Here is a 13,003-nt window from a genome sequence, read left to right on the forward strand (position 1 = left end):
TTGTATCTCGGATTGCTTGAGGGTGATTACATTATGGGGAAATTTTGATATTTGACTGGAGTATCGCTTTAAAGGTGTAGTTCACCCAAAAACGAAAATTATGTCATTAATGACTCACCATCATGTAGTTCCAAACTCGTAAGACCTCCGTTCATCTTCTGAACACAGTTTAAGATGTTTTATATTTAGTCCGAGAGCTTTCTGACCCTCCATTGAAAATCTATGTATGGTATACTGTCCATGTCCAGAAAGGTTATAAAAACATCATCAAAGTAGTCCATGTGACATCAGTGGGTCAGTTAGAATGTGTTGAAGCATCTAAAATACATTTTGGTCCAAAAATAACAAAAATTACGACTTTATTCAGCATTGTCTTCTCTTCCGCGTCTGTTGTGAAGCGCATGCGCGAGACTAAAGTCACGTGACTGCAGTGACGTGGCTGACGTGTTATCTGGTGGCCCCAGCAGTTTTTGTTTTTTTGTGCGCCCGAGCTTCGTTTACAGTCTGAGGGAGACGCACGCTGTAAGTTTGAAAAAAAAAAACTTTGCAAACATGTCTGAGGATAGCACCTCAGCCACGTCACTGCAGTCACGTGACTTTAGTCTCATGCATGCACTTCACAACAGACACGGAAAAGAAGACAATGCTGAAAAAGTCTTAATTTTTGTTATTTTTGGACCAAAATGTATTTTCGATACTTCAACACATTCTAACTGACCCACTGATGTCACATGGACTACTTTGATGATGTTTTCATTACCTTTCTGGAAGTGGACAGTATACCATACATACATTTTCAATGAAGGATCTTAAACTGTTCTGAAGATGAAGGGAGGTCTTACGAGTTTGGAATGACATGAGGGTGACTCATAAATGACATTATTGTCATTTTTGGGTGAACGATCCCTTTAAATATTGCTATTTGCAATACAGTTGAACCTAGAAAGGATAGTTGTAACACTCAAAGTTAAGCATTTTTTTTCATCTTCAGATATTTTATAATTATTAAAGTGTAATAATAAACTTTTTTAATAATTTTACATTGCTCAGGTATTCAGAACTGTTACTCTTATTACTACTTATTGTAGGGTTAATGTGGTTTCAGGTCGTGTTCACACTTGTTTAGTTCTCTTGGTTCTTTTGGTCCGGACCAAAAAAGTTAAAAAAAAATAGTTCCAGGTTTGACCGCTATGAGCAGTGTTTACAAATTGTGTAATTTTGGGGGTTGCATCTTATCACCTGTTTTTGTTTGTATACTCAAATGAACCACACGAACAGAGCAATTGCACCAGAGTTCATTTTGATCAAACCCAATCTTACAAATGTGTATGTTTAAAAACCTACATACTGAAGTGTATGTTCGTAGATATATAAATTGCTTTATTATCACGTCTCAGTTTGAAATAGTTTGGTCTTGTGTTTTTAAGGACTGTGTCCTGACTGGGAGATTTGGGATGCAGGGAAGCCGGTTGAAAACGCCACAGAGGCCATGCAGCTCGCCGACGATTGGCTTGGAATTCCACAGGTGAGCCGGGGACCTTTGAGACCCTCGTGAGATTACAAAAATCATTATAACACTGTCACAATACATTCAAACATCTAGTCCAGTTAAAAGCTTGGTTTCGTGTTAATGAGTAAGCATAAACCTGAGATAAGATTTGAGGTGGGTGTTGGGTAATAATAATCCTTGTGTGTGTGTTTAAGATGTTTGCACAGTATGAACAGAGTAGAAACAGCCACAATGGAAATGTGACGACCTCCTATTAAACAAACAGAGTTTATATAATACGCACCACACCTGATTCATGAATCACGCCTCGGCAAACACACACACTTATGCTCAAATCATGTCATGTTTTACACAAAACATGGACACCATCTAAAAGACGTCTGTCACTCATCTGTCCTGTATTTTGGAAGGTTATGACCTAAAAGTACTAAAAATACTGTGTTTATCGTTAAAAAAGATGCATCTATAGTATGCAAACATGCATGTATAAAGGCAAAGCTTGTCATTTGATCACCACTTTTGGTAAAAAAAAATGAGTTTTGTCCTGTAATACCTGCATTACCAGTTTATGTTTGTTCATACCGTAAATCAGCTTGTAACTTTGTGTTTACACAAAAACTCAAAGTACAAGTGAAATAATAAAAAAAATGACTTTGTTAAACTCTGTTTTCAGGTTATTGCTCCTGAGGAGATCATTGACCCCAGTGTGGACGAACAGTCTGTCATGACGTATTTGTCTCAGTTCCCCAAATCCAAACTCAAACCTGGAGCACCGTTGAAACCCAAACTGAACCCTAAGAAGGCTCGCGCCTACGGCCCAGGTGAGATCCACTGATCAGAGATCATCTGATTTCAGTGTTTGATGTAAGAACCGGTTAGAATCAGTGAAACTGAAGGACTGTAGTATCTGTTGTTTTGTCTACATAGAAACAATGAGATATCTTAAGAGTAATCTTTAAAGATTCTTATTTTCTCAGATCATCACATATACATGCAGATCACATCTAGACATCACAGTTATCTTCAACCTTGTCAAACTTTCTGTTATCGATAGAGAGATTTTTTTTCACAGAATCAGTAACTTGGCATGAGAAGATTGTTTTGAGCAGGAACAACATAAACAAATACCTTTCGTGTAACAAACAAAACTTCTTGTAAACTTCTGCAAAGAATCAATAACAACAAAGTCCTTTTTATAGTAGTTTATTTCTGATAACAAGCTTAATAAATAACAAGTAAATCACCTTAGTACAAATTAAGGCTGCATAACGATTAATCGCGATTAATCGTTTGCAGAATGAAAGTTTTTGTTTACATCATATGTCTTTGTGTACTGTGTATAATAATTATGTATATATAAATACAGGCACACATGCACGCACGCACACACACGTGCACACACATGCATGTGTATATATTTAAGAAATGTTTACATGTGTATATACATTTGTACATTTATATTATATATAAATATTTAATATATAAATATATATTTTTTCTTAAAGTTATACGTGCATGTGTGTGTATTTATATATACTAGGGCTGAGTATCGATTCAGATGTTCTGGATCGATTTGATTTCGATTCATAAGCTATCGATTCGGTTTCGATTCCGGTTCTCGGACCGATTTTTATACCCGATTCTCAACTCATTGAATATAGATTTAATACAAATACTTTATTTATAAAAAAACAGTGAACATAAATTTACAAGTGGGTTATTAAGAAATTAAGAGCATGCAAGATGAAAAATGTATGCTGAATAAAGTCAAAACAGTCACAATTTTTGATTAAAGAGGATCAGGTTATTTCATTAAAAAAAAAATCGATTTGTGGCCTTTGAGAATCAATTTTTAATCGACCACGTAAAAAAACGATTAATCTAAAAATCTTTTTTTTTTGCCCAGCCCTTATATATACATAATTATTATACATCGTACACAAACATATATGATCTAAACAAAAACTTTTATTCTGCAAACGATTAATCGCGATTAATCGTTATGCCACCCGTGTTCAAATCATAGCTAAAGCGTATCAAAAACTACCCTGTGTTAACGTTACGGTGTAAAGAGTTCCAGAGCTAGTTTAGCCACTAGCCAGACCATTAAACTAACAGAGACCAGAAGTTAAGTTACATACAAACTCATGACCATAGCAACGCGCATGGGTCTGATGAAACCACCTGTATCATCAACATCTAAAGGCTGATTTATACTTCTCTGTCCGACCAACGCCGTAGTCTGTACGCACCAGTTTTCATTTATACTTATTCGTCATTGTTTGCGTCAACGGACACTGCATACTATTGGTCTGCATGTGTAATTGCATGTTACTGGTATTACCAACAGTATAAAAAAAAAAGAGGAAGCAGCTTGTTGTGTACGTTGTTGGAGAAGCATCAGCAGCGGTTGCGATAAATAGACAGTGACTTTGGTTGCAGCTTGAGTTGTTAAATATCGCTTCTCAACTATGCATTTTGGATTTTAATGTCGCAAGCGGAAAGTGCGTTTGAGGAAACAGACCTAACATAAAGGTTAATAGCAGACCAATCACAGTGTTCTCGGTGCGCGTAGAATTGTTGCATTGCTACATTTTTGGAGAGGTACGCATCTGTGTGAGACATGCGCTGTAGCCCGAAGTGTAAATCGTGCTTTACATTTGGTTGAACTGTGATGTCACTTCCTGTTAATATGCATATGCATTATGCTTATGCTTTAGTGTAATTTGCCAGTTTTTTTTACATATTTACTAATTCACTGATTTTTTTTATGTTGACAATCCATTAAGATTTTTTGTCTGCTGCTATTTTGAAACAAGACTCCTTAAGTGGAGACTAAAATGAAGATTTATTGCCTAAAGGTTTTTAAGTGACTGAAGTGGTTTTAGCACATGGAAATTGTTCGACCTGTTAAATTTTATATAGCTAAAAGTGTATATTTTAAATATACACATCCATTAAACACATCTAAAAGTGCAGCAATAAATCTTGTTTTTATTCTGGTCTGCTTTTATGAATCTGAATGCTGAGGGCTGTTAAAGCAAACCTATTTTAGCTTGATCTGTTTAAAGTAAAATAAAATTAAGATATGAATCCATTTGCTGAAGTAAACTTTTCCATGATTCACCTGCTTTGATGTTTTTATGTAAGACCTGCAGCAATGTGTTTTACAATGTCCTGGCATACACATACCATCCGTCTCTGTGATTTTAATTTACTTTTGCATATCACAACCCCAACAGCCTTGTACTGAAAGTGGAGATGCTTTCTGGTTTTTCTGTTTTGTTTATTTTTTATGTATCTGCTGACAGGTATTGAGCCGACGGGTAACCGGGTGATGCGTCCGGCCGTGTTCACGGTGGACACCTACAGTGCGGGTCAGGGACAAGTCACGGTCTATGTTGAAGACCCAGAAGGACGTAGAGAGGAGGTCAAACCTGTCCTCAATGAAACCAAGAAGACCTACAGTGTCACTTACACACCACAAGTCATGGGACCTCACAAGGTCAGAATAACATGAATATCACCGCTAAAATACCCAAAATAGTCCTAAAATTGTTCAACTTTGTCGACATAGACAGCGCTTTTGCATGCTTGAGTTATGTGTCATATAGGTGTGTGTGTAAATACAGGAAAGCCCTGTGTTTACATGATTTTTTTCTTCTGTGAAATATGGGCTCATGATGTTTGTGTTTGCATTCGGCAGGTCACTGTGCTTTTCGCTGGCCAGCAAATTCCAAAGAGTCCATTCGAGGTGGATGTGGATAAAGCGCAGGGAGATCCCACTAAAGTGACCGCTAAAGGCCCTGGACTGGAGCCGTTGGGCAACATCGCCAACAAACCCACTTACTTTGACATCTACACTGCAGGTTTGAAGATCTCATTTAACAAGCAAAACATGATTATAAATCAGTCATATGCTCGTGTATAGACGCTTTCAACAGTTACAACATAAACAAACGGCTTTCGTCGAACAAATGTATCTCCCGGTAAACTTCTGCACAGAATCAATAACAACAGAGTAGTTTATTTTTGATAACGAGCAAAATAAATAACAAGTAGATTACCTTAATTCAAATCATAGGTATAGCGTATCAAAAACTACACGTAGCTAACGTTACTGTGTAAAATGAATGTATACAATATTAACTTGGCTGCCAAACCTCCCTTCCCATAGCGGTAATCCATTGTGTCTTTATGAAACCAAAACATTTGTTATTTTCAACGAGGTATTAATTACAGAGTTCAGTTTAAACACTAGTCAGACCATTAAACAAACAGAGACCGGAAGTTAAAGGTATTGCGGAGGATTTTCTTTTTCCGGGTGGATCATCAAGACTATTGGTCCTCCTAGTTGTCAATCAGGAGTGTTGCGCATTATTGCATTTTTTTAAAAAGTGGAGAAGGTGGTTCTTTTCTAAAATTTGAGAAAATCCTCCGCTACACCTTTAAGTGTCACCCAGACGCATAACTGCGACAACGCATATGCGTCCGATGAAAGCATCTATAGTTTTACTCTTTTCCCGCCATTGACGAGTAAACTCGTTCATTAAGAGAAAATGCTTCCCTGCCAATGACGACTTGTCTGGCAATCAATGTTTCCAATATTATCCACCAGGTGGTGCTCTTACCCAACTTATAAAACCTGGAAGCAACCCCTTAGGTCAAACAGTTCAAACTCTATGTATGTTTTGATCATCGCTCTGCATCTGATCTCTATCAAAAGTCCTTCACAAAAATGCAATTATCTCAGCTTTTTGCTCAAATTTTGGTATTTTTGAAGAAACCTACCCATATTTGAGAGGTGATAAAAAGAGAACAAATAAAGGTAGGATGAAATAGGGTTTATTCTTTCATTTGATATATTGTATATTTATATTTAACCTCTTAAGACCCGGTGTGTCCACATACGTGAACATCACATTTTTTGTTGTTTGCACCATAATAGTTAACATGGACAATTACACTGCTTCATGTTCAAAGAAAAATATTTGGTTGTTATATTTTTTTGGTTCTTCCTAACCCCAAATAGCTGGAAGAAATCTAAAATGCAAGCCAAATCAAAGCTCGGGTCTTAGGAGGTTAAAGGAATATTCCATTTTCTTAAAAGAAAAATCCAGATAATTTACTCACCACCATGTCATCCAAAATGTTGATGTCTGTCTTTGTGCAGTCGAGATGAAATTATGTTTTTTGAGGAAAACATTGCTGGATTTTTCTCATTTTAATCGACTTTAATAGACAACAACATTTAACACTTAATTCAACACTTAACAGTTTTTTTCAACGGAGTTTCAAAGGTCTATAAACGATCCCAAACGAGGCATAAGGGTCTTATCTAGCAATACGATTGTCATACCAAAATAGTCGCAATTTCGAGCCCTGAGTCCTGTGTAGTACTTGCTGTTTTTACAACAAAGCACTATTACAGTAATCTAATTCATGTACGCAATTTCGGATGTCTTACCATCTGATTCTTCTGTTGATGGGAACATCATGACCAACAAGGTTCCTAGATGTGGGTGGCAAAAGAACATGAATCTTCTCTCTTTTGTGTTCAACAGGTGCTGGTGTGGGTGAGGTGACGGCTGTTATTAAAGACCCTCAGGGTAACATGAACACTGTGGAGGTCTTGATGGAAGACAAAGGTGAAAGCGTCTACCGCTGCACCTACAGACCCGTACAGGCCGGACCTCACATCATCAATATAATGTTTGGAGGCATCGCCATTCCCAAGAGCCCTTTCACTGTCAACATCGGCCCAGGTAACAAAACCAGCTGCAAGATCACAGGAGGATGAATGATGATGAGAATTATTAAAGTACACACGAGAGAAAGATATTGGTTTATAACTTCACTGTGCTCGTAATTAATAATTTTAATTGTAAACGGGCGCTCTGATACGTGCATCGTTGCATGCAGTTAGATGCAGTTATAGCTCCATGTGGACTACTAGAGAGATTTTTATGTAGTTATTTGGTTTTACTGTGTTTTTATGTGCACTATAAATGCAGCTGCGGTTCACCAAAGCGCTTGTTTGTGGCGTATGTCATGATGCCAGCTTATTAAACACCGCTCATGATGGCATTAAGGTCAGACTGCATTTCCATTTTTTTACTTTAAAAATTTATATTAAGATTTGCCGAGCTTGAGAAACTTGCACTCCAATTTTAGGGTGTGTATGCATAAATATATATATTTTTCTTTTTTTGGCTCATGTTTCTGAAAGTAAGCTTTGTATTTCCATACGTGCACATGTGTACTGTATATACAGTCCGCACGTGTGTCGTACAAGCATCCGTTCCAGCAGCAAAGCTAACCCTGTGTTATTAAATTGTGACTTGTAAAACGCTAAATTCCTTTTCCCTGAGATGGCTTTTCCGAACCAGGTAGCATGAAACAATCGACGTTTAACAGAAATAGACTTTAATTGTTTTTCCTGTATAGTAAAACGTGATCATGCTGGTGTTTAACAGCTTGTTTTTTGCTAACAGTGAGCGCATTGTATCCTATAAAGTGGATGAAATAATTTCACTCCCTGCTGTAAAACTGACGTCTCTAGAGTCGCTTTACATCGACACATCGTTTAAATCATCTAGTTTTTAGTAGTCATAGAAATAAAGATGGATTGGGATGTTTAAAATGTTGGAGTTGTGGTGCAGCACTGATTCGTTGGGCTGGTGCTTATTACCGGTTCAAATGCAAAATTTAAAGAGGTTTTAACTAAGGTGTGTTTTGAGAGAGTTAATGCCAAGAACGAATGCGTTAACAATATACCATCTGCCCTCTATAATTCATGGCAAGGTTTGCGGTTAGCTTTACCGATCCCTTAGGATCCCTTTTTATCACCCTCTTGTTGTTCATATTTGATGTTTAAAGCAAATGCGGTGGGCAGGTTATGATGAGCAGGACCTCAGGAACCAGAACTACTGAAGAAGGAAATGGGCCACATGTAACATAAATTAAAATCAGACCCAAAGGAAAACAGTTTTTCCTTTCTTTCTGGATGCCGCAAAAGCAAACCAAAGACTTTCCTAAATCAATTATATCTCGTTAACTCTTTCATCAATTGAGAGAAAACATTTCAATGCCAATAACGCTTTCTTGATGAGTTTTTACGGTAATCTATAATTCCACTGCTATCCACTAGATGGCGCTCTTACACAATTTATAAAAAATTGAGGCAAAAACTAATTTAATTTTAAACTGTGTATGTAAAGTTGATTTACTTAATTTATGCACCTGGTTAATTTGCAGTATTTTAAATATATAAAAGCTCTACAAGTTATTCCTTGTATGTATGTTTCAGCATCCGTTCCCAGCGCCTGCCGTGCCACCGGACGAGGTTTGCAGCCCAAAGGCGTGAGAGTACGGCAAGTGGCAGATTTTAAGGTGGACACTCGTAACGCTGGAAGTGGAGACTTGAACATCACTATCAAGGGACCTAGTAAGTGATCTTGTGCTAAACTAGACCAAATTAAACACATTTAATTCTGTTTTACTGGTGGTTTGGGGTGTGGGTTGCTCTGACACTTTTTATTATGTACAGGACAGATTTTACATTACTATATACTGTGGTAATACCATGGTATTTGGTATTCCTGTAGGTCAGTCGGTATAGCATTGCTTTAGCAAAGCAAAAGGCTGTGGGTTTGATTCCCAGGGAGCACATTTACTGACAAACTGATAAAAAATATAGCTTGAATGCCTGTTAGTCGCTTTGGAGAAATGCGAATGCCAAATGTGTACTTGTAGTCATACTACAGTACTTAAATTTATACTACAGTCTAACCGTGGGTTCACACCACCCGCGTTTAAATCGTCAAATTCGCGTCTACTGCGTCTAGTTTGCAGCTTGAACATTTTGAGTTTACTCTCTTCTTTATGCATGAAAGCTGCACGTGAAATTCTAGTCATCGAGACATTCACGCGGAAATTTGCGTCAAGCTCCTGATTGGTTAACGTGACGTGTTTTTTCCGCCAAAGTTCAAATTTTTGCGCGTTTCCCACAGCAATGCTCAATTTGCGCCATTCGCGTGAACTAGACACGCGAATGAGGCGGAATCGCGTCTACCGTGCCGCGCTAAATGCCTCATTCGCGTTGCGAGACCTCCAGAACCGCGTCAACGCGTCTTCACATTGACTTAACATTGAAATCACTTGCGCTCGACGTCTCTACAGTGGCTGGTCTTTACGCAGCATAATAACCATGTTATTATCGTTAAGGGGTGGTTTACTGGACAGAGATTAGCCTAAGCCAGGACTAGGACTTAGTTTAATTAGTAAATATAACTACCGGTAGTTAAACCACCCCTAAAAATGTAAAACAATCAACGGTGTTACTGTAATAATGTTTAATAAAAATGATAATGCCATGCTGCTTGTCAGTGACCTGGTGTCCATTACTGATTTGGGTAAAACTTTTATGATATTTCTAAATGCTGATAAAAAAAACCTTTTGTGGAATTAATGTTTTTTTTAAAACACTGAGACACAGATGTGTTATTCAAGCATTAATGACAAAGAAAACCCCTTATGCTTGGAAGCGCTCACATATGGGGTGTTTTTGGTAGGTTATTATAATACTCAATTTTGCGTGATTTTTAGCACGTCATGTGACCTGTAAATGCGAAAAAACATTTCCATTCGCAGTTTTTGTGAGATTCCTTTTTTTGAATTACCATTAAAACCACCTCATGCGAGCATAAAAACATTTTTGCGATATATTGGAGTTTTTGCGAAATTGATGCGTTTATTTCAATTTGCGCAATTTTAAGGGTAATGGAAACGCATCTAGTAAAACCATGTAATAACACATGATCGACATGCTTCGCAAAATCAAAAAAAAGTATCTGTTGCTTAAACAAGTTTCCCAGACCCTTGTGCACAAACCACTTGACTTGATGTCAACCCAACTCACTGTAAATAACTGAACGGGTCACAGATCACGTGACTGTTTGGGGAACCTTTCATATTATCCCTAACCCAACCGAACCGTGCCCAAGCGCAATTGCCTCCCTCCCTACTACCCCAGAAGCATGCACTCAACTGTACTTTGATCGATCTTTGCCCGGGCACACTTTCGCCATTAGGATGCAATTGTTTTGAAGAAAACTGGCAAAGTGCTAATCTTATTGATTAGTCGCGTGTACAGCTAAGACATTCAGGTAACCCTGCTGCACGCATCAGAAAGTTTTTACGAAGGCAGTTGAAGGTAAGTGGTTGCACAATTAATTTCTCTGCTTTTGAATCACGTGCGATTCACTTGTTCCTGAGCTCAAGTGAACTGCGCCCGAGCGTACCTCTGCAAGGCGCCATGGGCGCGGTTTGGTTGGGATAATGTGAGCGCACCCTAAACGATCACCATGAATCTGTACACAGTTGCTGTTTATCTTCGGATAAATGTATTAAAGTTATCGGGGTAAATTACTGTTAGCAAAGTCAATTGCATTCATTAAACTGTTTTCACTGTGACATTTTAAGAACAAACAGTTTACATGCACAAGTTACACTTGTTTGTCTTTTAAGACTTTAATTGACATAATTTAACACCAATTGATTAAATAAATCACTCTTGTTTGTAATGACTGTAAACATTTCTCACTTTCAGAAGGCCTGGAGGAGCCCGTAAAACAGAAAGACGCCTCGGACGGAGTTTACTCTTACGAGTACTATCCACACACACCTGGCAAATACACGGTCACCATCACCTGGGGCGGACAGCACATTCCCAAGAGGTGAGCATTTCCTAAACCAATCGCTCTTAAAACCTAATGTTTTACCAGACGCGGCGTACAGGTTGAAACGAATCATCCTTCAAGCAACTCCAGATGTTATTTGTCTCTCTCCATTAGCATTAGTCAGGAACTCAAGAACTGCCAGCAAGATAAATTTGATCAGGATTGTTTAGTTATAAAGGCATGGCCATTCATAAACAAATGAGGTTTAGCGTAAATTTGTGCATCTGCTGTGAGTCAAAACGGAGCATGTTGTTGATGCTCTGTGCATGTTTGGTATGCTTTCAACGGAGTGTTGACTTTATTGCGTTCAATTTGTTCACCACCATTAAGGATGGTGTTGGGAATTTATTTGATTGGAAAAGCTTCGTCCATCTGAAACGCTTTAGCGTCAGGTTTGATATGTAGGTCACGTCCGCTGCCAGAAAGACTCATTAGTATGTAACCTGGCTTTGAAAGTCAAGAGCCCAGTGGCTCCGAAAGACGGATTTGGAAAGTAACATGACATCATGTTCTCCGGGAGGGAGTTTGGAGGAGTTTCGCAGTCGGAGCGTCGCTAGGGACCACCGGGAAGCAGTCATGCCGTGCACTAATGTCTCTTCATGTTTAAATTCACAACCTGATGAACGTGGACCATTTAGGGTAAACATCCCATTTAACACATTGTGAAACGGAAACGATTGCCATGTTTTTGATTCTTGATTAAGAAAATGTGCTCATTGTTATAGCGCCATCACATCAATGATGTATTAAACCAAAAATGCCATCATCATCATCACAGTGTGTTTAACATTTTTTGGCATATTAAGTCGAGGATGGTTGAGTTGTGTTGATCAGACGCAAGACAAATCATCAGCCAATCAGATCGCTGCTCTGTTGCAGATGAAATGGCCAAGGGAAAGAGACAGGGTTGAATGCATACAATCACCCTCCTGTTCACCGAATGCTCCACCATACACAAGCACACACACAGCGGGAACTGAGCTGTCCATGACCCCTGTTAAAGTTAAATATTGGCCCTGCTGTGGTTTCGGCTATTAACACAAACTCTTTCTGATGAGATGTTTCCTGTACTGTAGCGTAGCGTCACTGGAGATTTATGATGCTCGGTCATATTTAAACTGGAATGTAACCATAAATTGGTGCCGGCAGTGCTGTATGTCATACTAAAGCTGTCAGTTTAAGTCATTGCGATGTTTAGCTGTACGATTGTTTGACACACGATAGACATTCTGATTTACTAAACCTAATCTTTTTCAATAAGCCATTTAAACCCATAAACTTGACTTTAAGGCTGTACGTTACTATATGTTTGACAACTAGGGCTGTCACGATTATGAAATTTGGCTGACGGTTAATTGCCTAATAAATTTTGATGATTAGTTGTGTGTTTTATTGCTTTGACATTTAATTCTCATAATTGTTTTGTTTGTTTATGAAATGTTTTTTTTATATTTTAAATATAAATTTTTTAATTACATTTTTTGCAAGGTTAACCTGACAGTAAATATTAATACACATAACACATTTAAAAGTAATTGTTTAATTAAAAAAAAATTCAAAACCTGAAAATTCTTAATTAGAAATAAACACAATAAAGTGTCTGAAAAATAATTAAAAATAAAAATGCAATAAAACTAAACTGACCAGAACAGGCCTTCATTAGTAGCCAATCCTACTTATGGTTTATTAGTACTGGACCACATGGCTGTTAAGGAGCACCATCTGATACTTTCTCATTTATACAGGCGCTGCA

At 37.9% G+C, this 13,003-nt stretch overlaps 1 protein-coding gene across 1 annotated transcript in view; it reads left to right on the plus strand.

Moving 5' to 3' along the window:
• Nucleotides 1-13,003, plus strand: part of flnba (filamin B a) — a 98,527-nt gene that overhangs the window by 38,698 nt on the left and 46,826 nt on the right. The window contains exons 3-9 of the mRNA XM_065240803.2: nt 1,428-1,525; nt 2,184-2,331; nt 4,822-5,015; nt 5,217-5,379; nt 7,075-7,275; nt 8,820-8,957; nt 11,121-11,247. Coding sequence (XP_065096875.1) covers nt 1,428-1,525; nt 2,184-2,331; nt 4,822-5,015; nt 5,217-5,379; nt 7,075-7,275; nt 8,820-8,957; nt 11,121-11,247 — 1,069 coding nt within the window. The remainder of the gene's footprint in view (nt 1-1,427; nt 1,526-2,183; nt 2,332-4,821; nt 5,016-5,216; nt 5,380-7,074; nt 7,276-8,819; nt 8,958-11,120; nt 11,248-13,003) is intronic.

The sequence above is a fragment of the Paramisgurnus dabryanus genome, chromosome 14 (genome assembly GCF_030506205.2).
Source record: "Paramisgurnus dabryanus chromosome 14, PD_genome_1.1, whole genome shotgun sequence".
Classification (NCBI taxonomy): domain Eukaryota; kingdom Metazoa; phylum Chordata; class Actinopteri; order Cypriniformes; family Cobitidae; genus Paramisgurnus; species Paramisgurnus dabryanus.